Source organism: Adiantum capillus-veneris, chromosome 15 (assembly GCF_014529385.1).
Source record: "Adiantum capillus-veneris isolate H3 chromosome 15, ASM1452938v2, whole genome shotgun sequence".
NCBI classification, from domain to species: Eukaryota; Viridiplantae; Streptophyta; class Polypodiopsida; order Polypodiales; family Pteridaceae; genus Adiantum; species Adiantum capillus-veneris.
The window spans coordinates 38,755,595-38,783,008 of NC_140945.1; the positions used below are offsets into that span (position 1 = coordinate 38,755,595).

Genomic DNA, 27,414 nt, shown 5'->3' on the forward strand with positions numbered 1-27,414 from the left:
AACCAAAACAAATGCAAGGGTATTTTGAGAATTTCTGAAATTTAAGGAAACAAATGCAAGGGTATTTTGAGAATTTCTGAAATTTAAGGGGTATTTTGGGAATTTCCACAAATTAGAGGAGTATTTTTGTAATTTTTCCTAAATTATTTATAGCATAAGTTACAACTTAGTGCATAAATATGGAGGTAATAAACACTAATTAACGGAAGATTATACTGTCGAATTCTCTCTCCGTCTCTCTTTGTTCTCCGTCAGACTCTCTCCCACAACAAGCTCTGAAATGGTTGCTCCAGTGTAGTTGATGGAGATGAAGGGTACACAGTCGACATATTTCTTCATCTCTATCCACCAGCAGCCCTTCTCCTTTATCTTCTCTAATGGGACGATCTGCTTCGCAGCCAGAATGCGGCTCTGCTGCTAAAGGTTCCTCATCATCCACGACCTCGCTGGCCTCAGAGCCCATTAGCTATGGAAATTCTAACAGAAAGTCTCGTAAAAAAGGAAGCAAAACTCAGCCCAAATCTAGCAAAGATGCAGAAGAGATAGGTCATCGAAGCAGAGGTTCAATTCCCTCAGAAACCTGGAACTCGTCACCTCCCTCTGGAATCAGAGACGATTTCTCAACTGCAGAAAGGCCCAAAAATGCAGAGCAAGAGAAGGTTTCAGAAGCTTCTGCAGAAGAAAGGCTCATGGCTAGTGAGGCCCATGCAAGCCCGATTCTCGACACTGTCCTAGCATATGCGAGCAGGAATCTAGATGTATTTCATGCTTATGCCAGCCACACTTTGCATAACTTCTCAACATGGTGCAGAGTTTCGTCGGCCAGGTTATATGTGGAGCAGAAGCCCCTGATGGATGCTTTTGCTTCAAGGATGATGGAGTGGAGAAGCCGAGCTCAATCGGTTATTCGACAGGCTTGGCCACCTGTGCGGCATGCATTGACGATCATGGGTGGAATCACAGTAGCACTTGGTCTTCTGTGGCTGAATTGCACCATGCAGGGCTTTAAGTCACTTGCTCGCATGGGATCAGCAGCCTTTTTTATGGTTGCCTGTTGCAGCGCTCTCAATCTTGGCATGCTTGGTGGCTTTTTTAAGCTCTTTCTATGCCTGGTATTCCTCATAACATTATGCTCATTCACATGTCTAAAATGCACTTTTTCTTTCAATTCGAGTATGATAATGACACCTCATGCATGTACATTCAAAGAAAAAAATTTCACCAGAAGAGGTTCAAGAATCAAATTGCATTGAAAGGCCATGTTTAAGCTCATTACCCAGGAACTGTCTTTTGAAGTTGCATGTCCTAGGACCAGACAAGCTGGTGTTTGCAAGGCCACAAAGAACCAGATTTGACGTATATTAATAATTGTGGTTGCATAAAGAATTGAATGCAGATTACAGAAATGAAGCTCATTGTGTGCTCCCTGGCCCTATTTAATCTTGGGGCCTGCTACAAGGCACCACATGTGCTTTAGGACATTGTTTGTCTGACAGTCATAAGGTTCAGCCACAAGAAGAGTACAAAAGTTTATGGAAGTATCTAGAGCTTACTGCTGAACACATTTTCAACTCCATCGTCTACATGTTCAAACAAGTGTCGTTTCTTAAGTACAAATGAAGTAATCGGGAGGTTTCTTTCTCTTTGTGAGAGTTTCCTACCTTCTCATGAGATGCAGTATGATATTGACACCAACCTGGGGACTAGCAGATGGGTTGGTCCCTCATCTTATAGCATACCTTTATAAGTTCCTTCATTGACAAGCATATAGACCAGGAAGAGGAAATTTTCCGCACTCTTACCCATCCTGATTCTAATCTTCCTGAGAGAGAGAATAGATTCTCTTTCTATCTGAGAAAAGCAAAGCCAATCCTCTGCTCAAATGTTTTAATTGATTCTATGGACTGGAGTCCTGCCGTTTTAAGGGATTCACATTCCCAACAAAAATCCTTACTAATTGTTCATTAAAATCAATCAAATTTTAGGCATGAATTCTTACTGAAATTTATTTATCACAGCTTCAAAAAGCTGATCTGGGTCCAATTGTCCCTGGATGTGTTCCAAAGGTCTCCTTTGGTGAATTGACTTCTTAAAGGGCTGCTTTGGGCTGAAATTCTACCGGATAACAATGTTCTTCTTCTAAGAGAACAATTTTCAGCCCTTTTGTCGTGATGAAGTGTAATAGACTTGGGCACCCCAAGCCAATAATGTGATGCAACACATGTGAGAGAAAACTGAAACGACTCAACAATTTGAACAGAAGTGAGAAAGAGGGACGCATGGCACGACGAAGTTCCGTGCCCATAGAGATTGGCCCCAAAGACCGGCCCCCCTTTTGGTATTTCTTTATTATTGATCACTGCAAAGTACAATTCGCAACGAGCCTTTGCTCTCAAACTCTACGTCCATATGCTTAGTAGAGTGAGGCCCCAACGGTCCTTATAAACATTACAAGGGATGCCCAAAAGCATAAGGTTCAAAAGAATCTTGGCTCAAAAGCTAGCGCTAGGGGTTGTGAGCGTGTTTTGTGGAAATCTGTACGGCCTACCACGTCAGCAACGTAAAACGCGGACTTTCGCACAGTTGCCATGTCATCAGCGCAATTCGCGGGCGTCTGTACAACTGCCATATCATCAACCTTCACGTAGTTCTTTTAACCTTTTGTCACTTGGGCCCCCTCGGATAGGACCCCATGAGTTGGTACAACTTATAAAAATTGGTGTCCTTTTATTTTTGGCCTCTCGGATTGATTCTGCAAGTTGATACAACTTCTGCTGCATCTTTTAGTAGGGTTTTGACCCCTCTTTGTCCGGAGCTTTGTGACATACCCGTGAGTGCGTGCGGGAGAGAGAGAGAGAGAGAGAGAGAGAGAGAGAGAGAGAGAGAGAGAGAGAGAGAGAGAGAGAGAGAGAGAGAGAGAGTGTAGACCACAAACGCTATGTGTGGAAGAGGGGCGATCAGCCCCCCCACTGACTAGCCCCCCCACTGACTACCATGAGCGGAAGACCCAATACAACAACCAGATAATGAAACGGGTAACCCCCTGGCCCCATATATATGAGTGCCCAAGGGAGTCCATACCGGGCGGCCGGACAATGGTGCATCTTATCCATGGGTGTCCAGCCGGGAGACATACTAGCCGTACATGTATGCCCTTGTAACAGACTTGGACACTCCAAGTCAAGAATCAACCGCGACAGCACCAAATAACCACTTCAAAACAATTCATAGATCACAATAGATTTGCATTGGCCCGGCGGAGTTCCGTGCCTAGAGATATTGGCCCCAAAGACCGGCGCCCCTTTCGGTATTTCTTTTTGTATTAATCAATCATCAAAGTACAAGAGAGCGGTTAGGGTTTCACTCTCAGACTCTGCGTCCAGATGCTCTGAGAAGTGAGGCCCTCACCACTAATTTAAAGGTTACAAGGGATGCCCAAAAGCAGAGCCCCAAAAGCTTTAAAAATCAAAAGCATCAGTTCTCTCTCTCTCTTAGAGAGTCTTTTCTCTTTTTTTAATAAAAAAAAACAAAAGCAAAATTCGCGTCGCTCATCGTTTTCCAATTTTTTTTTTTTTTTAATATAATAATCCGCCTCCGCGATTTCCGGAATTTAGGGTTTTTGGCAAAAATTAGGGTTTGCAGGAATTTTAGGGTTTCTGGCAGAATTTAGGGTTTCTGCTGTCCGCCACGTCATCACTTTGTGACATACCCCCCTCTTGAAAGCATTGTAATCGATCGCGATTACGCCTGCAAAACCGACAAAAGCCGTAAACCGTCTTAGCAGACACTGACTGTTAGTACCTACGTACTAGGAACACACATCTAGCACATGTACAAAATCGACAGTCACATCACACGACATCACAGGACATCACCAGACATCACAGGACATCACATGACATTCAACATTCATTTGGATCTTAGACCATGATTTATCGGCAATGTAGCTAGCAATCACATCTAGGTCCAATCGGGACCTCATCGATGTCCGATTGACTAACCCCTATTGCAACCATGTCTATTCGAGATCAAGTAGACCAAAATGCTGCAGTCATTTCGTCTATCAGTTCCTGCACTCACAAGAAGTCAAGAACAAATCAGTATCATAATCAGGAATTCCATTTCATAAAGTCATCCAGCAGAATACTGTCAGCTCTCAGTATCCCTGAAGCTCAAAGAGACATCAGTGACTTTAGTATCAAAATGGAGGCATCTGTTGACAAAGGAGTGGAGTGACTCCCCTCTTGTGCATCCCACTGCACCAGATCTCCGGCCAAGCTGAATTCTGGGTTCCGTTTGGAGTAGACTATGCTAAACCAAAACATCGAGGTAAAGTTTCACAATCCGAGGAGTATCTGCTAGGTCCTCCTCCTCCATCCACTTCGCATCAAATGCAGGAAAGTTCTTGAACTTAACCAAGAACCGCCTTCGGACTTTACCTTTCTTCGTATCATTATGTGCCAAAATCTGTTCAGGAACAAGGATCTCCTCGTTTTCTTCCACTTTGGGTTGCTCATCAGGCTCCCCATCATCAGGCACATCACCCTTAACAGGTTTCAAGAGACTCACATGCAATGCATTGTGAATCCTCCAAGTATCTGGCAGTTTCAATCGGAAGGAGACATCATTTATCTTGTCAGTGATCTGGAAAGGTCCGTAGTATCACATACTAAGCTTTGGAAAAAAGCCTCTCCTTTCCCTTTTTCTTTCTTAGGCGTGCCTTCTCAAAAGTAAGAGCACCCAATCATCCTCCTTCAGTTTCCAGTCGTGACGATGGCGATCCGCTGCCTTTTTCTGTCGTTCTTGAGACTCCTGCAAAGTCTCGCGAACCTTGGCAAAAGCCGTATCGAAGTCTCGCGAATATTCATCCGCTTCAAATTTCTAATCTTTCGTGCTCAGGAAGGATGGAACCTTCGCAGCAGTTTCAACAATCTCTCACGGCGTCTTCCCCGTCGAAGAGTGTATCGTGTTATTGTAGGCAAATTCCACCAAAGGTAAGTTCTTTTCCCATTGAGTCTTCTGATGCGAGATACAAGACTTCAATAAATCTAAAATCACTGAATTGGCAATCTCAGATTGCCCGTCAGTCTGCAAGTGGAACGATGACGAGAACTGCAACCGCGTGCCAATGTTCTCCCAAATTGCCTTCCAAAACAAACTCATAAATCTGGGGTCTCTGTCGGAGACAATCGTCTCAGGCGTGCCATATAATCGGAAAATCATCGTGATCATTCTGTATTCTTGGGAGATTAAAAAAAATGAAATCCATTTCAATATTTTCCTAGGGGCGGGCGGGTATGGGTAAAGGCTGTAACAATCCCTGTGCCTTATGCCTGTCAAACTTGACCTTCTGGCATACCAAGCAACTGCGCACAAACTCTTCCACATCCTTCTTCAGTCTCCGCCAAAAGAAATCTCTCTCTACCCCTTTCATGGTGGTAGCAATGCCGCGGTGACCCGTAAAAGGTGGACAGTGGCAATCAGTCATAACCTTTTCCCTCAACGGCTGTGTAACACACAACATAGTCTTTTTCATCAAGTAGCTTTCCCGAAGGGAGTATCCAGCTACTGTCTCCCCATCCCGTATCCGTGTGAAAATATCTGCAAAATCTGTATCTGTGGCACATTGATCGACCATATCCTCGAAGCTCCTATGATGTATCGCAGAAATAGCCAGAACCAACGGTTTCCGAGACAAAGCATCTGCCACCACATTCTTCTGTCCGTGCACATGGACAATCTCGAAGTGGAACTGTGACAAGATGTTCTCCCACCGCATCTGCTTCTCCGAAAGCTGCTTCTGTGACAAGAAGTAGCGCAAACTCTGATGGTCTGTAAAGACAGTAAAATCCGCTTCGAGTAGGTAATACCGCCACTGAGTAAGAGCATGTATAACCGCCAAAAGCTCTTTCTCATAAATCTGTGCTGTCATCTCCGGCCTAGAGAACAAACGACTCTCGTAAGCTATGACATGGCCTTCTTGCATCAAGACCGCACCCAGACTACGACCACAAGCATCACAAAATACTTCAAATGACTTCTGCAAGTCCGGCAAAGTCAAATCTGGTCCCGTATTCAATTTCTCTTTCAATGTCCGAAAGGCAGTCACCTCTGTGGGTCCCCACGAAAAAGGTACTCCTTTCTGTGTCAAGGTATGCAAAGGGGAAGCAACCTCTGCAAACTTTCGTATGAACCGCCTGTAGTACGAACACAGTCCCAAGAAGCTTCTAACTTCATGGACATTCCTCAAATCGGGCCAATCATGGATAGTCTCTATCTTGGCCGGGTCCATTTGCACTCCTGCTGTGCTGCTGACACAATGTGTCTCAAAAAGTCTATCCATGGTAGGAAAAATTCACTTTTCTTAGCATTAATCACTAGTGTGTGATCTCGTAATGCCTGAAAGACTTGAAGCAGATCTGATGATATCCACTCTTCAAGTCAATCCTGCTAAAGCACGAGGATCCCTGTAACCTGTCGAGTATATCATCGATTCTAGGAATCGGAAATCTGTTCTTGATGGTGATTTCGTTGAGAGTGCTATAATCGATGCACATTCTCCAAGATCCGTCTTTCTTCAAAACCAACAACACTAGAGAGCAATACGGTGAAGTACTAGGCTGGACAAGACCCTTTTCCAAGAGGTCTTTCACTGAGTTCATAATCTTTTCATTCTGTACTCGGCTCACACGATAAGGTGGCCGATTTCGGTGGCGTGCTTCCAGATATCAGATCAATGGTATGATCTTCAGGCCCTCTCAAAAGCAATCGGCATGAGCGTGGAGAAAAAAATCTTGGCGTTCTTTTCTTCAGGTCAAAACATATTCAACTTTTATCCATCGTTCAGTTCTCCCAAAAGAATGAGTAAGAAAACTGAAGTTCATCAAGTACAATCTCTAAGCCCTTCATTTATTTATCAAAGTTGCTTTCTCGGCCCGGTAGTCAACCACGGCGTAGTTCTTGTGGTACCAAGGGATCCCGAGTAGAACGTCACTCACGTGCCCGGAACACCCATGTCATTGCAAACGAAGTTTGCCAATGCTCGGTGTAATGGCAACATCCCATCCGGGTGCCAGTCGAACTACCTCCGCCTGTGGCGTCAGTCTGTCGAGCGTAGTTCCAAATCGAGCCGCCAATTCCAAGTGAAAAGAAGTTGGCCTTGGCTCCTTCAAAAGAGCTTCCTGATCCTTCGCTTTGCCCCGAAAGCGGCAAAGTTTGTACTTTCATTCATTAGATTCGGTGCAGGTCCCACGCCATGTGGTACCAGTTCTGCTTTTCTATCTGCCTTTTCTGCCACATTCCTCAGCTGCTCTCGAACTCTCAGACCTGTCGTCGTCTTTATCATTCTGTTCTTTTTGTGCCTTATCAGGGCACTTTGCGGAAATATGTCCATGTTCCCCGCATCCAAAGCACTTCCCCTCTCTGATGAAGCAAGCTCTCTCCTCAGGAGTAAGCTTGGGTCGTGCATCCTTTTTTTTTTCTCTGGATTGCTCTTTTTCATTCTACTTTCATTCCCAGAAGTCTGTTCGGCTCGTTGTGTCATGGCCTCATCTGTGGGGTAGGTCAGACTGCAAGAGTGAATGGCAAAGCCCCGCTTCGCATGACTCATCAACTCCTGAATAGAAGCTGACTTCTGTTCCAAGCAGTGATTTCGGATCTCTGTAGGTAGACCCAAGGTAAACCGCTCAATCTGTTCTCTGAACGAGATCTTCTTGAATGAAGAGGCGGGTAGAAAAGAGCTCCAGAATCTTTCACAATAAGAATTCACTGTATCGCTCTTGGTCATCCGGAGATGGTTCCAAGCAGCTCGTATATCTGGCTCAAACTCTTGAGTCAACCAAGAAGAAATAAAAAGCCTCTTGAATTTCAACCATGTAACTGACACAGTCTTGCTTAATAGATGCGTGGACCACCAAGTACGAGCATTCCCCTTAAAGTAAGAGGCAGCTCTCCGAATCTTGGAGTGCTTTGAATAGCATCCTCCCGCGAAAGCGTTGTCAAACTGCTGTATAAAAGACAAAGCCTTCGAAGCATCTGAGTATCCTCAAAAGTATCAAACTTGATCGAGTGGCCACCTTCCTTAAACTCTCGGACTTTCTTGCTTTTATCTTCGAGAAAGTCATACTGGTTGGCTTTGTAAAAAAAATTCTTCTTGTTCGCATAAAACTTTCCGTCATTGGAATCTGAGCTGTCTGTAGATGAGTCCTCAGTAGAACTGTCAGTCTCTGGGCGAGATGTAGCCTTCTTTGCCATTTTCTTGCCCTTTCCGAAGCTTTGTTTCTTGCTTCGCTTTTTGCCTTTTCTGTCTTCTTCGCTCTAATCCGAGGAGCTAGAAGAACTGTCAGAAGAAGAAGAAGAAGAACTGGGTACTCCGTCAAATCGAACACGCTTCTTCCGTTTCTTTGCCTTGTCAAATGTCAACCGACGACCCAAATATCCCTGGAAGTCGGTGCCTTTCTTCTGCTTTTTGCCGTGCTTTTTGTCCCTTCTTTTGCACGTCGAAAAGCTGAGCAATCTGTGCATCAACCACGTTCTCCAGTTCCTTCTCCGTATATTTCTTGGAGGCAGAAGGTTTCTTGAGAGCGGGTTTCGGGAGTGGTGTTGTGGTTCTCTGCCACTCCATCTGTACCTCTTTCAAAGAGGTCTGGTTCATATATTTTGCCATCTTCGGGTCCTTGGCAAAATTGAGCATCATCTTTGTTGCATCGCCAATCAATTGACGACGCTCCATCTCTCTTTGCTCCGCCTGAGTAGGCCGAGGCGGGCCATACTCTCTGTCTGAATCTTCGTTGTGATCCCAGCCCGCATCTCCAGATGCAGAGGGAGTCGACTGATCATTGCCTGAAGCCATAGGTGCCGCGGAAAAAAATTCGGGGATCGGATTTCCCGTAGAAGAGAAATCGGCCGTGCTCTGATACCACTGTAACAGACTTGGACACTCCAAGTCAAGAATCAACCGCGACAGCACCAAATAACCACTTCAAAACAATTCACAGATCACAATAGATTTGCACTGGCCCGGCGGAGTTCCGTGCCTAGAGATATTGGCCCCAAAGACTGGCGCCCCTTTCGGTATTTCTTTTTGTATTAATCAATCATCAAAGTACAAGAGAGCGATTAGGGTTTCACTCTCACACTCTGCGTCCAGATGCTCTGAGAAGTGAGGCCCTCACCACTAATTGAAAGGTTACAAGGGATGCCCAAAAGCAGAGCCCCAAAAGCTTTAAAAATCAAAAGCATCAGTTCTTTCTCTCTCTTAGAGAGTCTTTTCTCTTTTTTTAATAAAAAAAAGCAAAAGCAAAATGCGCGTCGCTCATCGTTTTCCAAATTTTTTTTTTTTTTATAATAATCCGCCTCCGCGATTTGCGGAATTTAGGGTTTTTGGCAAAAATTAGGGTTTGCAGGAATTTTAGGGTTTCTGGCAGAATTTAGGGTTTCTGCTGTCTGCCACGTCATCACTTTGTGACAGCCCTAGACTGAGTGAAGCAGCAACGTGGTGTAAATCTAACACCCCCTCAGCACCAGATGCTAAACAAACCACATGAAGGAGAAGATGTGAGGCAAAGGATGAAGATGTCTACTACAATGTCTGCAGCAGTTTGGGGTGTCCCAAGCTTCGCGAAATCTCCATGATGTGATGTTGTCACAAGCAATGTAGCAAACTGTTGTACTCCACGAATGCAGTGTGAAGGTATTGCGTGAAGGTCCCGAATTGAGGGTGAGAACAACTCCTTGTTGTAGAAGAAGTGCCAGTAGACCTGCAAGTGTCCTGCCCAATAGGATCTGTTGTGTCTGTAGTCAAAACGACTGGAGAAAATGGGGAAGCCCAAGAATCGTCATGAGAATGACCGGAAGCTTGTCAATGCATGAACCTGCAACCCAGCGTGGCCAGGTGGCTAAGCTTTGAAAAACTCCCAGGAAGGCCAGATGTAGCAATTTGTGCTGTAAATGTCCTCCGAAACAAGGAAAGTCAGACTCAACAATCTGCGCTGTGAAGGGCCTCTGAGAAGAGGTGTGGTCAGACCAATCTGTCTGTAATCATCCTTTATGAAGATGGGAAGCCAGACTGAGCAGTCTACGTTGTGAATAATCTCTAAGAAGAGAAAGGCTAGACCAATCTGTCTGCGCTGTCTTGCTTGTATCTCCTGCCTCCAATCCTCCGGTGTCAACCAAAACAAAGTCCATGCCAACAACGCCACCAAACCGCAACTCGGTGTGGCTCTCAATGTGATTGAGCTTGGAGTGGCCTACTGCCTAGGTCGGGGGATAAGTATGATGTAAGGTTACCGAGGGTGAGTGTAAGCAACTCTGAAGGTAGCAATCCAAATGATCAGGAGTGTAGAAGAGCAACTGCTCTACCATCAAGCCAAGCTTTGGGTGACTCCGGATGTAGTTGCGTAATGATGTCTAATCTCCCGCATCTCGTGGGTAAACTCTCCAAGAAAGTCTAAAGAACTGAAGTCCCACTCCAGTAGATCCAAGCAATGAACCCGTCCAAGAAGAGATCCAAGATCCTCTCCCTAAGTCCATGTAGATGCTCCCGTGTAAGCAAGTGATCTGACGTGTCGAGGTCAAGTGTCTGTTCACCCAAGATGGTGGTGTCTTCTCTGGGAATGTCGGAATCCCATATGTCATGAGCATGGCCATATCTTGTGTGAACCCCTTTGATGAGTGCATAGGTGTGTCCATAGCAAACCACAAGTCACCACCCCCTTTGGAGTGCGCAACCGCCGAATGATGGCTAGAATGAATGGATTTCCCAAGGATCGTACGCCTGTAGATGATCAAGCTGATGTTGAAGATACCTTGTATTGCAACCGTCATTGAGATACTGCATGGACCACCACCGGATGGTGTCCTGGTAGGAGGTAACTTCATTTTCCATGAAAAACTCAAACCATGTGGCCGCTGTCCACCCAAAAACGCAACTGCGAGGTGATGGAAACGCTGCTGTCCAGCGATTTTCAGCGCGCTTGTATGCTCCCGCTCCCGGCATGGTCCGGAGCGGTGCAGAGGGTCTGGGGAGGGTGGTGAATCAAGGTCACAACCACTGTTTACAGCCAGGTTCATATGCTGTTTCCTCTGTCTTCACCCCACCTGGGTACAATGGAGAGGATGTGCCCCGGCAAGGCACCTGATGCCAAGCCGGTGGGGCAAAGGCAAGATCCGTAGAGGTTGTGGCCAAGCGCTCCCCTTCTCTGCGGAAAACGCAGCAGCCTGCCAAAAACGCAGCTGCTGGCTGAAAACGCAGATGCTCCCAAAAACGCAGATGAGGGCTGAAAACGCAGGTGGAGGGAGGGGTTTTCCGGCGAGAAAAGAGCCTGAGAAGGGTGGTGCTGGCTGCCAGATCTTGTGATGGCCACGGGAGAGCAAAAGAACACAGCAACCTCCAAAAACGCCAGGGTTTTCTGCTGCCCAAAACGCAGATGGGCTGAAAACGCAGGTTCTTCGCGATGGAACGCTGCTGTAGGTTGAGAGCTGGCCTCTCCTTGCAAAAACGCTGTCTGATCTTCTTCTTGGGAGGGAGAACCTGATGTAGAAGGTGCACAGACCATGGAGAGCCTGAGCTCTGATACCATGTGAGTGCGCGTGCGAGAGAGAGAGAGAGAGAGAGAGAGAGAGAGAGAGAGAGAGAGAGAGAGAGTAGACCACAAACGCTGTGTGTGGAAGAAGGGGCGATCAGCCCCCTCATTGACTACCATGAGCAGAAGACGCAATACTTACCTGATAATGAGATGGGTACCCCCTTGGCCCCATATATATGAGTGCCCAAGGAGACATACTAGCCGTACATGTATGCCCTAGACTTGAGTGAAGCAGCAGAGTGGTGTAAATCTAACAATACCCCCCTCTTGAAAGAAATGGAATCGCTCTCGATTACGCCTGCAAAACCAACATAAGCTAGAAATCAGTTCAGTAGACACTGACTCTTAAGTACCGACGCACTAGACAACACATATCCAATACTTGCACAAAGACGACAATCAGTGAACATTCACATCACTATCCCTGTCGAGATCTTGAATGAGAATCATGATCATCGTAACGAATTTAGCAATCACATCCATATCTCACTAATCTTTAGTGAATGTCGGGATTGACCAAATCTTGTTACTATCATATCTTTTCATTTCACATTTCAATCAAACAAACCATGCGTATGACCATCCCCACAAGACAATACATCCTCATAGCATGCAATTCACAAATCACACACTTAGTTCACACTGAGCACTTGTGTTTCAATCATTCAATCTAGCCACCTCATCCTATGGAACTCTTGATGCAACACACGTGAGAGAAAATTGAAACTATTCAACAAACTGAACAAAAGTGAGAAAGAGAGACGACACGGCCGCGCGTAGAGAGATTGGCCCCAAAGACTGGCGCTCCTTTCAGTATTTCTTTATTATTGATCACTACAAAGTACAACTCCCGAGGGTCCTGTGCTCACAGACTCTGCGTCCAAATGCTCAGTAGAGTGAGGCCCCAAGGGTCCTTATAATCAGTACAAGGGATGCTCAAAAGCAGACCTCGAAAAGCATTAGGTTCAAAAGCATCTTGGCTCAAAAGCTAGCCCTAGGAGCTGTCAACGTGTTTTGTGGAAATCCGCACGGCCTACAACGTCAGCAGCGTAAAACGTAGGCGTCTGTACAGTTGCCATTCGTGGACGTCCGTATGTAATTCTTACCATTTTGAAACGGTTGGCAAATTATATTCTTACGAACAGAATAGTTCGAATTTATTCCAGCAGCGTGTAAATGCTACTTGACCTGCTCATGGAGAAACATATACCGCAACCAAAAGTTGCTACTGTAATGGTAAAAGCACATAGCGTACTCAATGATCAACGACCATAAGAAAACCTCTTCTCCGTAGAGAAACTCAAATTCCTTCTACCGAACACATCTCAAATAGAGATTCTCGTGTCGGAATATCCTTGCGCGCAAAAAGGCGCTTAAGAGAGTATAACAAACTCTCATCCAGTTCCTTGGCATAGGTCTGCATCTTCGTGTGTTATCCCATGTACTCAAAAGTGTACATAATTCTTAAGCTGTGTTAGAGTTTCGGTGAACCTGGGAAATTACCTTCCCTTCGTAAGATCCTTAGAGCGAAGACGCTCAACTTGACGATCCCTTGGCTCGACCTTAGAGCAAAACCTGCTCATCAAATAATCTAGGATTTCAATCCTTGGATTCCTCGAGCACAGGCCATAGTCGTCGCTTGTTCCTTCCGTCGTAAAGAGAGTGTTCATTCACTTGTGTGAAAAGCACTACCATATCTTCTTCTCTTACCGGGTAGGGGGTGTGGGCTTAAAGAGTACTCAAGCTTCATGAAAGCTTTTCTTTGCTTGAAAGCTCAGAATGGTTCCTTCATAATTTCCTACCCGCAGTAGCAGGTAATCTGTTCGAGAATTACCGGATACCAGATCAATAGTTGACCTTCCGGCTAGTTAAGCAAACCAATTCATCTCAGAAAACAATGTTTCAGTTTGATCCTGCTCTCATAAACACTCGAGAGTGGTAGTCCCGGTTAGACATAACCATATCTTGTGCAAAAGAGCAAACAAGCACAATGCACTTTATGATTTCCTCAAAGATGTAACTTTGATTGAAAACTTGCCCTCTCACTTAAAGTTCGAGGGTCTTCTATTCAAGAACTCAGGAGTTAGATTGGAACTCAGGAGTTAGATTGAATTCCCTTACTCCTAACTTTCTGTGTTCAATGATTCCCGTCCCACTACGGGGATTGGATTCTATGTATACTAAGATGTACACTTTCAACTTTTATTGCTGACTCTACCATCTGCTGCAAAGTATTTTGCAGATGCGTCTACAAAATTCGGGCAAAAGTCCTTTGTTGAATTTCTTCATCTTTCCTTCCTCAGAGAGGATCGAGAGCGAAGCTACCTTGGCAAGAGTGAACCACTACTTGCTTTGACTCACTCGTGTTCCTATTGGGCAAACCCATCCCAATCTTCTTGGATGCCTTCCTCAAAGTGTAGAGGAAAAAAATTTGTCGAAAGATTCAGCCTTGAATTGAATCCAAGTCTTGTTGTAAGTTCCTTGCAGAGCTTTGGTATACCACCAAGTACTTGCAATCCCCTTGAGGTGTTTAATCACATGCCTCATCTTCGACGCTTTTTCAAAAATTGCCGTTTGCAAAGGCAACTTCAAACTTGTCAAATCAAAGCGGTAGCTTTCGGGGCATCTTCTCTTCCGTCAAAAGTATCAAACTTGACTGGAAGTGTTCCTAGGTCTAGAGACCTTCTTCATATCCTTCCCGGAATGACGGGATTTCATGGCTATAGTTCTGGATTGACGTTCATGGATATTTTTTGGATTCTGAAGAATCTCGAGCATTCCGCTCCTTGGATTCTCTAGGTTCTTGAGCATCATGCTCTCGTCGCCTTCTCAGAGAATCCCAAGCCTTGTGTCGACTTCTTGCAGAGAGAAAAAAAACTCTGCGAGCTTTTCCTTGCATGACTTAGGGTTCTGCCTGCTTACTTCTCTCTTGGCTTGTCATGGCTTCTTTCGTATCTTCCCAAGAGTCGTCCTTCTTTACAGAGAAAGAGAGGAGACCATGCTCTGATACCACTGTCACAAACGGGAGCGCATAACAATATAAAATATACTCGGATAAATAGAATTTATCACTTAATACTGAAGCCAAAGGATATAGAGAGAAATAAATAGAGAGAGAGAGCGTGAGAAGATCGACACAGTACTGGGGACCAGAAGATGGGCTGCCCCCCCCCCCCTTAAAGAGAATTCTTTATTAGGGAGAATCTTTTTACAAGCACAAGACGGAGAAAACCCCTCTGTTCTAAATCTCTGACTCGATGGTCGTTCCTTCCCGTAAGGGAAATCTGAGAGACGAGCTCTCAATCCTTTTTCCGTCTGTACTCGGAGTCGAGACTCCACAGACAATTTCCGAATTCCGTTTTCGGAATTTCCAAGCGTAGGCCGAAGCTTTCTCGCTTCTCCTTCGCGATGAAGTACCTGCAAACACACACGCAAACACACGACAACAATTCGTATGGTGAATCCACAATAGGTACCTGTCGCTCTTGCACGAGAAAAGCGACTTCCGTGCTTCGTAGTCTCGCGATCTCTCGCGTCTTTTGGCGGCAGAGTCTTCTCTTGCTGGTGCTGGCAACCTCCCTTCAATGAGGGCATGTGGTGCTTTTATAGCTCCTTCACCATGGCACGAATAGCTGCTCGCGGAGAGATCGCTGCTTTTTTTTTTTTTTCTGTTCTACCCGAAATAGGGAGAGAGAATTCGCTGGCTGGTTTTGTTGCTTTATTTTCTAAGTGGCTGTCCACTTATTAAGTGGACGGCCGGCCTATTTTTAAAATTGGTCTAAACCTGCCCAAAAACTCAATAAAACCTTATAAGTTAAAAACAATGCTTTCACAGCACTTCCCAGGCGTCGCTGGATGCAACCACATGCACGAATGCAATGCAAACATAGATTCCTCGCGGGAAAGTGTTTGCTCTTCCTGGAAAACTCTTTCAAATTTTCTGCTTTTTAAGAAAAGCTTATTAGAACCCATCTTTATTCTTGTGCTTGCGTCTTTACGCGTATTCCTCTTTCCAGTTTGGATTTCCTCTCGACTATGGATATCCCCTTTCCGATGCACCCGTCACCCACCTTGTGACGCATCAAGAATACCCATCACCTAGTCCTTTCCTACCGAACTTACGGTACAATCCCCTTCACGATGCTCTATGTCACCCACCTATGATGCATCAGAGATGTCCATTCCCGGATGGTCGGATACTTCTTCCCGATGCTCTCTGTCACCCATCCGATGTGACGCATCAGAAGTACCCGTTCTTGGTGGCCTTACAGATATTCCCATTCACAGTGCTCCCGTCATTACTTTGAATGACGCACCAGGAATACTCTGTACTCGGATGTCTCTAGTGAGAAAAACCCTCTCACTTAAAATCCGAATAATTCATTTAGAATTATTTTTCCTGTTGTTCCAAGCGAGAAAACCCTCTCACTTATAAATCCAATAATTCATTTAGAATTATTTTTCTGTTAGATAAAGCCAATTTAGCAACAGACATCCCTGCAACTCTTTTTTAACTCTGTTTTCAGAGTCCTCTTCCTGCAGATTAACTCCGCTTTCCTGGACACGAAGTCCTTCCATTGGGAATTTCAACTTTTGGATTACATCTCGAGAGTGTACCTCTCTTCGATCCGTGGATCTGCTTCCCAAACTTGGGTACGAAACCCTTGGGCTGATCTGGCTCTAGTTCCTCAGAGCGCTTTTCTCGTGCAGAGGCTCATGCCTTCCTCTGCTCCTACTCCCTCACGAAGAGGAAGTACACCTGCAATCAAATACTGAGAGATCGTAACATGAAAACGTTACCTTCAAAGTCTCGATGCTCGAAACGCAACTCGGTTCTCGAAAAAGAATTCCCCGGAAGAGATCTCTACATAGAAAATCCTCTCTTCCAATCTTACACACAGAAGAGGTGTGTTCTCGGGTTCCTTCTCGTAGATCAATCCCGTCTACGATGTTTATTGGCTGCAAAAAGAGAAAACCAGCAACTTCTCGCGATGGAAACACGCTCCGTAGGCACTTCTTCGTGAGGGAACTCGCGCACTGGGTCTTGGCGACATCTGGTACACTTGGGGCAGCCATGGGCATCACCGGCAACGTCTTCTTTACGGCTAAAATCTGCAAGCAACATGTCCTCCTTGCAAAGATTGGTCTTCCCCTCTGAATGAGGGCATGTGATGCTTTTATAGCTCCTAGCCACAGGCACGAATAGCTGCTCGCGTAGAGATCGCAGCCTTTTAAAAAAATAAAAATAAATATTTGTTTTTTCATTTTTTTTTTTCCTGTGCGGCCAGAAAAAGAGAGAGAGAAAACGCTGGCTGATCTGTTGCCTTATTTAACAGATGGTTGCCCACTTATTAAGTGGGCGGCCGGTGTATTTTAAAAATAGTCTGAACCTGCCCAAAAACTCAATAAAACCTTATAAGTTAAAAATAATGCTTTCAGAGCACTTCCGAGGCGTCCCTAGATGCAATGACATGCACAGTTGCAATGCAGACATAGACTTCCTCGCGGGAAAGCATCTGCTTTCCCGAAAAGCAACCCGCTTTCTCAGAAGCATCTGTTTTTTCTCAAAGTTTCCTCTGAACCCATCTTCATTCAAGTGCTTGCTTTTTCTTGTGCACAATTCCAACACAGTTCGGAAATCCTCCCGACTATGGATGTTCCCTTTCAGATGCACCCGTCACCCACCTTGTGACGCATCAGGAATACCCATCACCTGGTCCTTTCCTACCGAACTTACGGTACAATCTCCTTCACGATGCTCTATGACACCCATCCTATGACGCATCAAAGATGTCCGTTCCTAGATGGTCGGATACTTCTTCCCGATGCTCCCTGTCACCCATCCGATGTGACGCATCAGAAGTACCCGTTCTTGGTGGCCTTACAGATATTCCCTTTCAGAGTGCTCCCGTCATTACTCTGAATGACGTACTAGGAATATTCTGTACTCGGATGTCTCCAGTGAGAAAAACCCTCTCACTTAAAATTCCAATAATTCCCTTGGTGTTCCAAGCAAGAAAACCCTCACTTATAAATCCAATAATTCATTTATAATTATTTTTCTGTCAGATAAAGCCAATTTGGCAACACTGCACCATATTCCTGAAGACTCCCCTGATCGGAACAAACTCCGAGAAGGTTGCCGGTTGGAAGCTCTCCTACTTTCTGGTGCCAGAGTAGCAGGTACCACTTGGGGCATCAGAGGGGGTAACATGTAATTCAAAAATTGTTGAAAACTTTGCAGCATCGGAAGATTCTGCTGAGGATGCCGCGAAAGAATGTCGTGAAGCTCGTCGAGAAGACTATTGGCATGTGGTGCCCGTCTTGTGACACCTATATATCATTTTATGCTTGGTTGTGGGGTTTTCCCATGCTTTGCCCTACCTCCCCCTTGGGCACCTATATATGGGGGCAGGGGGGTATCCACAATCATATTCTCACATATGGTTGTATTGTAGGTCTCTCTGGCGGCTTGTAACAAACTGTTGACGTGTCAAAGCCTAAAGAATGGAGCCAACTTACAGATGACGTGGCTACCCGAGAGCAAAAACCCTAACCCTAATTTCTGCCAAAAATCGTAACTGTTGAAATCCTAATTTTGGAAACCCTAACCTTAAGACCTGCAAACCCTGATACCCTAACCCTAAAACTTGCCAACCCTAATTCTAGAAACCCTAAGAAGAACAAGTAACAGAAGAAGAAGTCCTACAAACTTATTGGGACCCCATCCGATGGGGCCCCAAGTGACATAAAGGCATTAAAAATAAAGCATAACACGCCCAAAAGACTTTGCACATCAAAATATGATGATGTGGCACCTGTACGGACGTTCCGGAATTCGCGGCGGATTTTTAGGGAAATCCTGAAATTTTAGGAAAGCGGTTTTTTTGGGGTCAGCTTTTCATATTTGATGCTTTTAGGCTTTGGGCCTTTAAATATGAGCCTTGGGGGCCCTCTCTGGCACTTTTTAGCGCACAGATTGCAGAGCAAGTGCTCCCGGGCTGTTGTACTTTGCGAATCAGCAGTAATATAAAGAAATACCGAAAGGGGCGCCAAGGTTTGGGGCCAATACTCTCTGGGGTGGAATTCCGCCACTCCGTGTTGCGTGTCGACTCTCTCTCTCTCTCTCTCTCAGTTCAGTTGTTATTGAAGTGCTAAAAGTCTGTTCTTTTCTATTGGCACGTGGTGCCCGTCTTGTGACAGTGGTATCAGAGCATCAGGCGTGTGCTTTTCTGAAAGCATACCGGTCCTACAAAAGAGCAGACAGAGCTATTGGAATTTTCTTTGAGGGATCATTGGAATTTTATTTGAGGAACCTTGTTAGCCACTCCCACCCTTACTTCATCGCGCATCGGGCGCGCTACTCATGTCTTACAGGGCATAAGCCATTAAGATCACTTGCAAAAGAAGGATCCAATATTTGTTTCGAGTCACTGTTTTTCTCAGAGGCAGTGCCATGCAGGTATTGATAGCTACCAAGCAACATACTCAAAGTATTTGGCAAGCTTTCAAGAAAATTTTTTGTCCGAAGTTATATGGTTTCTGACATCTTCCTTAGGAGTGCAACTTCTGGCAGAGTGGGGTATCCTGAAATGCTTGTCATGGAAATCCTAGCAGATTATATCTTGAAATTTCTCGACATCTCTCAGTAGATGTCTCTTCACGAGCAGATGACCTTGGAGGTTCAGTGCGATTGCTATCTTGGGACTACCATCGCCGCCAAAGCAACACTGTTTGTCCAAGAGCTGACGGACCATGTTGTGCTCGGCTACGACCTCATGGAAGGAACCTAACCCTAATTTTTGGTGCAGGTTTCAAGATGGAAAGTCAGTCGACTTTTCGAGCTCGACTGATGTCGAGATTGCTTTGTAAGTTAGAGTTCTGTTTGATCTTGTTTGGTGATCTTGTTTGGAAATTTGTTTGAAATGGATGGTATCTGTTTTGAACCTGTTTTGGTGCCGATTTGAATTGTTTGACTCTGGTTTGATAGTGGTTTCAATGATTGGTGATTTTACTCTCGGGTGGAGAAGTGAGAAATACTGTTTTGGTATTGTTTGAACCTCGGAACGACGCAGGCCGATGCCTGGGGAGCGTTTCGTTGTATGTTTGAAAACCTCGGAACGACGCAGGCTGATGCCTGGGGAGCGTTTCGTTGTATGCTAGAAAACCTCCGAACGACGCAGGCCGATGCCTGGGGAGCGTTTGGTTGTATGCTTGAACCTCCAAGCGACGCAGATTGCGGTCTGGGGAGCGTTTGGTTGTACAGTCCTCTGAGCTCATGGCCCGAACCTTTTTAGGTTATTTGCGGGGGGAGTGACGAGGTAGTCGTTGAGTAGCTTCATAGCGCAGACCGTTTGTCTCGGGGGAGTGCTCAGCGGCGCTGTTTGTTGTGTCTTGTAACATGCATATGGAAGCATTTTTGTTGCATTGTGATGTGCCAATTACTGAATATTCCTAATTGGATGAGATTGCCTGGGTAAGACACTGGTGGAAGATCAGTACGGTCTGGGTGTGATGGCTAATTTTACTATGCCGGAATATCAAAAGTTCCGATCTGGATGAAAGGAGAAGCTAACTCCTTGATCAAAAGAGCAGAAAGGAGAAGCTAACTCCTTGATCAAAACAACAGAAAGGAGAAGCTAACTCCTTTATCAAAAGAGCAGAAAGGAGAAGCGAACTCCTTGATCAAAACAGCCGAAAGGAGAAGCTAACTTCTTAATAAAAAGAGCAAGCTGATTATCCCTCGGAAATTTTTGAGCTAACTTGAGTTGTTTTGCAGATATGCTGTAATCGCAGACGATTACTCTCTTTCAAGAAGGGGAGATGTAACAAACTGTTGACGTGTCAAAGCCTAAAGAATGGAGCCAACTTACAGATGACGTGGCTGCCCGAGAGCAAAAACCCTAACCTTAATTTCTGCCAAAAACCCTAACTGCTGAAACCCTAATTTTGGAAATCCTAACCCTAAGACCTGCAAACCCTGATTTTAGAAACCCTAACCCTAAAACCTGCCAACCCTAATTCTAGAAACCCTAAGAAGAACAAGTAACAGAAGAAGAAGTCCTACAAACTTGTGGGGACCCCGTCCGATGGGGCCCCAAGTGACATAAAGGCATTAAAAATAAAGCAGAACACGCCCAAAAGACTTTGCACATCGAAATATGATGATGTGGCACTTGTACGGACGTTCTGGAATTCGCGGCGGATTTTTAGGGAAATCCCAAAATTTTAGGAAAGTGATTTTTTGGGGTCAGCTTTTCATATTTGATGCTTTTAGGCTTTGGGCCTTTAAATATGAGCCTTGGGGGCCCTCTCTGGCACTTTTTAGCGCACAGATTGCAGAGCAGGTGCTCCTCGGCTGTTGTACTTTGCGAATCAGCAGTAATATAAAGAAATACCGAAAGGGGCGCCAAGGTTTGGGGCCAATACTCTCTGGGGTGGAATTCCGCCACTCCGTGTCGCGTGTCGTCTCTCTCTCTCTCTCTCTCTCTCTCTCTCTCTCAGTTCAGTTGTTATTGAAGTGCTAAAAGTCTGTTCAGTCTGTTCTTTTCTATTGGCACGTGGTGCCCGTCTTGTGACACGGCTGATCGCCCCCTCTTCCCCACATCTAGCGTTTGTGTTCTCTGTCTCTATCTCCTCTCTCTTCTCTCACGCTTCCGCACACGCACACTCACACGAGGTTCGAGGGCAATTGCCAATGTTAGTGAACAAGTGATCTCAAATGGGCAAAGAGAACTACCATCTGCTTTGAATGGTGAAGGTAGTAATAAGCTGATGTGCTGGACACTCTGGTATGACTGGTTTTTCTCACCCTCTTGCAGAAGGTACATGTGTTGTATACAAAGCAATTGATTCGAGTGCAAAAATGGTTAAAGCTAGTGTCTAAGCGCCATTCTTGGAGCCACCTGGGTATGAAACTAGCAAAAGCCGAAAGATTATAAAAAACGGTGCATTTGGAGACTTTTAGTGGAATGCAAGATTGGCTGAAGGCTTCAGGAATCAGCACACACAGTAGTCTGATCCAGCCTATGCTGCCACCATACAACTCAGGCAGGTGACTCTCTTTAATAGGTTCCAAAACTAGGCCTTAAAAAGGACCACGCTCCCAAATCTGCTGCATCTCTATGGAGCTGCTTCGCCTCTGCCTCTAGCTTTTTGCTATTGTGTTTCAGTTGCACTCTGCTCTGTGGCTGTGATCTTCTGGCTGCAGAAATGCTGCTACGCAGCAACCTGCCATGTCTGTGGCTGCTGCACCAACTGATGGCAACTGCAATTGATTTGGGCTGCGGCAGTGGGCCTCTATTGGTGACTGTTGCTCTCACTTCACTCCAATCCTCAGTCTGCTGGAGCGACGAGGTCAAGAAGTTCATGCCTATTGCTTTGTGATCAATCAAAACATTTGCTTCCACAACGTCGCAATTCAAAACCAAGTCTGTAGGCTAATTACTAAATTTATGGAATGGATGGGTTGTAAGGTATTCATAGTGATTAATGCCCATGTTAATGTGACAAGAGGTGCAGATTGGACCGCCTCACGAGTCTTGACCTGTTCTCTCTGGTGCTAAATAAGATAAGAAAAGGGTTTCTTGAAGAAACCACAAGTAGGAGCTGAAGAAGATGTAATAAACCATGAGGTATGGGTTTTTAGTGACCACAGCTGGTTTTAGGACTTGAGAGAGTTTCCTTGCAAATTCAAAGGGTGTAGAAGAAAATTGGGGAGGCTGATCGAGGATAAGCAAGACAGTGGAGAGAAGGCACCAGTGGTGCGGGGGACAGAGGAAGGGCATGTTGGGTCTGAGAGTGCCTAGGGGGGTGTTTTCGGGTGGGGAAGGCAATAGCTGTGTATATGGCAAGTCTGTAATTTTTTCTGGGGTACTGTGATAAATTTCAAGCTGTCTGTTTCTTAACCAAGTTCAAACATTTAATTTTTTGGTTTTCAAAATTTCAACTTGTTTTTCTTACAGGTCTTTTCTGCAGCAGTGGCTTTTTTTGCTGGATATTTATATGCACTAGTAATATTTGGCATTTACAGTGGAGTCATCCTATGGCTGTATGGAAGTTTTTGGCTCACTGGAGGCTTGCTTTTGGCAGGAGGTAAGGTTATAGGTATCAGCATACAGTCTCATTTTTAGCGACCGGTCTGCATGTTAAGATGTGACAATTTTTGGGTTTTCATGTTGCTTCACAAATTATAATTATTAAGGTCTTGGAAGCTTCCAAATGTCCTCAATGGCACAGCATTCTGTACAAGTAGTGTGTTGTCCAAATAGTAAAATTTTCCGGTTGTGAGGAAGCACTGGTATTCACACACACACACACACACGCGCGCGCGTGTGTGTATGCATGCATGCATGTGTGTACATACATACATACATACATACATATACATACTCATTCGGCAACCGCAAGTGCTTGGGGGCGTGACTCAAGATCCACCCCGGTGGTTCCATATACTCCCTTGGCTTGGTTGATGACCCAGAGGCCTTTGCTGAGTTGAAGGTGAAGGATCTGATGGGCGCTGTTGAGGGGTACCTTGTTGCAGGTGGACCCCTTGGTGAAGTTGAGGACCGCTCTGCAGGTCGACAACAATAGGCAAGGTAATGGTGTTACGGCGAGTGGTGATGATTGAAGGGTTGGTGCAGAGTTGACGGGGGATAACAGGTCGTGGACAGCAAGCAGCAGCAGATTTTTGTAAACGGGAGCCAAGGCTGTCAGGTCGGAAGGCAGTGATAGCTTGGAGACGGCTATGATTTTGCTACTTTCCCCCAAGTACGTTAATATATGCACCACCCAAAGGACAGTTTCCCTTTTCTATTTTGGATGATGACATATGGGAGTTCTCTAGAGATGGTGACATTATCATCCTAGGGGACTTCGATGCTAGGACTGCCCACCACCAGACAATATTTAGTGATACTTTAGACGAGATGCTGAGGGAGCTGGATGTTGCAGAGACGGGCCTGTTGACTATCACAGGATGTGGAGCATACTGAGTATGGACGACACTTGATAGACATGGAAACTGCACATGGACTGGCCATCTTGAATGGCCTACAGAGATTTCCCACTGTCGGAGGTTTTACGTGCTTTCCGCACAGACATGGAGCCAGCACAGTGGATTACGTCATGGCACAACCGAGCTTCATCTCTAGTATCCAGGATCTCACGGTTCCTGTTGGTGTGGCAGTAGATCATGCCCTTGTGTCGATGATTATCTCTTTCCAGTTTACTGTAGCACACAGGCCACGTGTAGCAGCCCCTACTCGCTACACCTTCATGCGAGAGACAGACTCCGTATACATAGATGGGATCTATAGACGCCTGTAGACTGAGGAGCCAGGATGACCTCTGGAGGAGCTTACTACTATACTGACACAGACATTGCATGATGCAGCAGCAGAGGCATACCCACACACCCAGCGTGAGCAGAGACTGCATTTTGGAGGCATGCCCCAGAACAATTGGTATGACGAGGAATGCCGCGAGACAAGAGCCAGACTTCAGAGGGAGGTGCTTTTGGGGGACGTCACTCACAACCAGTCATGAATTGACTTCCGACGCCTGTTGCGGAGGAAGAAGAGGGCATTTTTGGCTCGACTAGAGGAGGATCTATACCAGCTATTCTTGAGTCAGGACTCACGTGAGGCATGGCGACTCTTTCATGAGCACTCCCCATTCCCTGCCATTACCTCTACAAAGGCCTGGGGCCAATACGCATCATCTTTGTATACAGTTCTTGGACAGCCGCCCCTTCCCGACCCCCCCGATCCATACCCACACACATGTGCTTTTTTCACCGCTGAGATGGTGAAGAAGGCCATTGATATGATGAGGATTGGGAGAGCATATGATCATGATGGCTTAGTGGCTGAGCATTTTGTACATGCTAGGGATCTGCTCACAGAGCTTCTAGCAGTTATGTTCAACTGTGCCATGTGTGAGGGCTTGCCTGATACTTGGAGCTTATCTACTATTGTACCTATTCCCCATGGAGCTTGGGAATTATCGCACTATCATGATTGGACACACATTGGCACGGTTGTACGCATCCGTTCTTGAGCAACAGCTGAGTAGATGGGCAGAGAGGGAGGGTATACGCGTAGCCGGGCAGGCAGCTTTCAGGAGAGGTTTTTCCACTCTTGACCACATCTTGACACTCAGAGCCATTATTGAGGAGGGCAGATCACATGGGAGACGGATCTATTGTAGGTTTGTGGACTTCCGCAAAGCATTTAACACAGTACCCAGAGCTAGATCGATGTGCAGACTATAGGAGATGGGAGCACCCACATAACTGATTTGGGGGACCATTAGTTCACTCCACTATTGGAGTGAACCAGGGTTGTCCGCTCTCTCCCACTCTGTTTGGTATGTATGTGGATGAGGTTTCTGATTATATTGAGAGAGATTGTGATAGAGGGTGCACAGATGGCAGGGACATGGATTCCACTATTGTTATATGCTGATGATATTGTGTTGATCTCCGACTCTCCGGAGGGGATGCAACGTCACTTGGATGCTTTGCATAGGTTTGCCCATGAAAGTTGTTTTGTCTGTCAACCTTGGTAAACCAAGGTTATGGTGTTTAATACCACCCCAGAGTGGATCAGGAGGTCAAGCACCCGCATTCACATACGGCCATGAGACAATGGAGTATACAGATGCTTACACCTACCTTGGGGCGGTCTTTAGTGGACCGGCATTTTCATCGAGGAGAGCAGCAGAGACTAGAGTGACCAGAGCCTATGCAGCATTGGGTAGATTGGAGAGGATGTGTTCACAAGTCTAGTTTGAGGAGCCTCAGACGAAGCTCTGGCTCTTTGACACTTTGGTGGCTTCCGCATTGGCTGCCACGCTAGCAGTTTGTAAGCACGTTTCACGAGCGTCCGTACAGCTGCCACACCATCTGTCCGTATTGTTTGGCTGGCAGTACTGCCACGTCATCATTTTGTGACATGATGTGGCATTGGCACATTGTACATTTATGCTAATAACGTGCTAGTAGGGACACTCTTAGATTGATTCTTTAGTCCTCTCTCATAAAGAATCCTCCTCGTTCCATCTCCCCCCCTACCGTTATGGAGGTGATGCACAATAGAGAGTATCGGCTTTTTGTACTTTTTATCTTGAGGTTGTGCCCTTGAGAAGTGTGTTTCAATAAAAGAGTCTCTTTGGGGGGGGAAAAAAAGCACAATCAACTTCTAGGGGAGGAGCTTTAGTAGTTTCATCATCATATCATGGATCTTAAGCACCACAGACACACATTCATTGAAAGATAGAGGGAACTGCAAAAGACTCAAACCAGCCCACATACTAGTTATAACAACTTGAAGAATTTCAACAGTCAGCACAAGAGAGGCTTAGTTCCTCTTCGGGAAGTTTTAGTTCCAAAGGTTGGCAGTCCTTGGAATATTACTTTCTTTATTAATAAAGTTGTGGTTTTGCAAGCTGATAAATGGAACTCCCAGTAGGTGAGTATGCCACGTTTTTCAGAGAGTTTTAAGACTACTGTATTACAGAGTGGCCTAGAGGACTCTCTTTTATAGGCCCTAAGGGCTTATGCTCTCTTACAAACAACAGGTGCTATCTCAAAAGAGGATTTTCAGCCCAAGTAATCAGAGAAATCAATTCCCTTGTTACATTTCTTCATTTGCTTCTCCTTTGACCCAAATAGTTGGTTGACTCGTTTTTCAACAATGTCCTCGAGTTCATCTTCAGTAAACATCCATGGGATAGGAGGTTTCTTGATTCCCGGTCTTATCGGTGACTCAATGGATTTATACCAATGAGTATGCACTTCATTCATCGGGTGCCGGGTCAAAAATTTGGCATACTATGGGTCCTTGACAAACTGGAGCATCTGCTTTGCGCACTCATCAACCTGTTGTTGACGTTGCATCTCCATGAGTTGATATTGCCTAGGCCGAGGTGGCTCGTACTCGTTCTCTGCTAATCCACTTGAATTTTCCGTACCACCTCCTGTTTCCGAGGTGGTAGGAGTTGTCGTCTGATTCTTGCATGAATCCATGTGTGTCGCGAGAAGAAGGATCGGATTTCCCGATAGAAGAGAAATCGGCCGTGCTCTAATACCACTATCACAATGTTGGTCACCTCCATGACGAGAATCCAACACGACACACGAGAGAATCCTTTAAAATACTTCACAACTTCAACACACTATAAAATTGGGTCGACACGTCCCGCCGTAGTTCCGTGCCCAGAGAGATTGGCCCCAAAGACTGGCGCCCCTTTCAGTATTTCTTTGATATTTATGCTTGATCAAAATACAACTCCCACGGGTCCTCGGCTCTCAGACTCTGCGTTCAGATACTCTGAAGAGTGAGGCCCTTGGGCCCTTTTTGCCAAAATCAGAGCCCCAAAAGCAATGAAACTCAAAAGCTTCCAACTCAAAAGCAAAGACTTCCAAAAAGCAACTGCTCCCAAAATTTGCCAGCAAAAGCACCAGCGCAAATTGCGAAAATCCAGGTTGCCACGTTAGCAGTCAGCCCAAAAAGCGGGATTTCATATAGGTTCGTCAGCAATTTGTCAGCATGTTTCACGGGCGTCCGAACAACTGCCACGTCAGCACGCCGTACAACTTGCCACGTCATTTGTTCGTACTGTCTGGCTGGGCAGTATTGCCACGTCATCATTTTGTGACATACCCCCCTCTTGAAAAAAATTGTAATTGCCCTCGATTACGCCTGCAAAACAGATAGAGGCCATAAACCAATTCAGTAGACACTGACTCTAAGTACCGACGCACTAGACAACACACATCCAGTATTTGTACAAAGATGACAGTCACATCACATCAAATCACACATCA

At 45.5% G+C, this 27,414-nt stretch overlaps 1 protein-coding gene across 2 annotated transcripts in view; it reads left to right on the forward strand.

The window, feature by feature from the left end:
* The first annotated feature begins 207 nt into the window (after positions 1 to 207).
* Positions 208 to 27,414, forward strand: part of LOC147440549 (uncharacterized) — a 58,335-nt gene continuing 31,128 nt past the window's right edge. The window contains exons 1-2 of one of the 2 annotated variants that reach the window (XM_086530266.1): positions 208 to 1,112; positions 22,550 to 22,679. In XM_086530266.1, coding sequence (XP_086386392.1) covers positions 378 to 1,112; positions 22,550 to 22,679 — 865 coding nt within the window. In that variant the 5' untranslated portion in view covers positions 208 to 377. The remainder of the gene's footprint in view (positions 1,113 to 22,549; positions 22,680 to 27,414) is intronic. The other variant, XM_086530265.1, reaches the window with a different exon arrangement.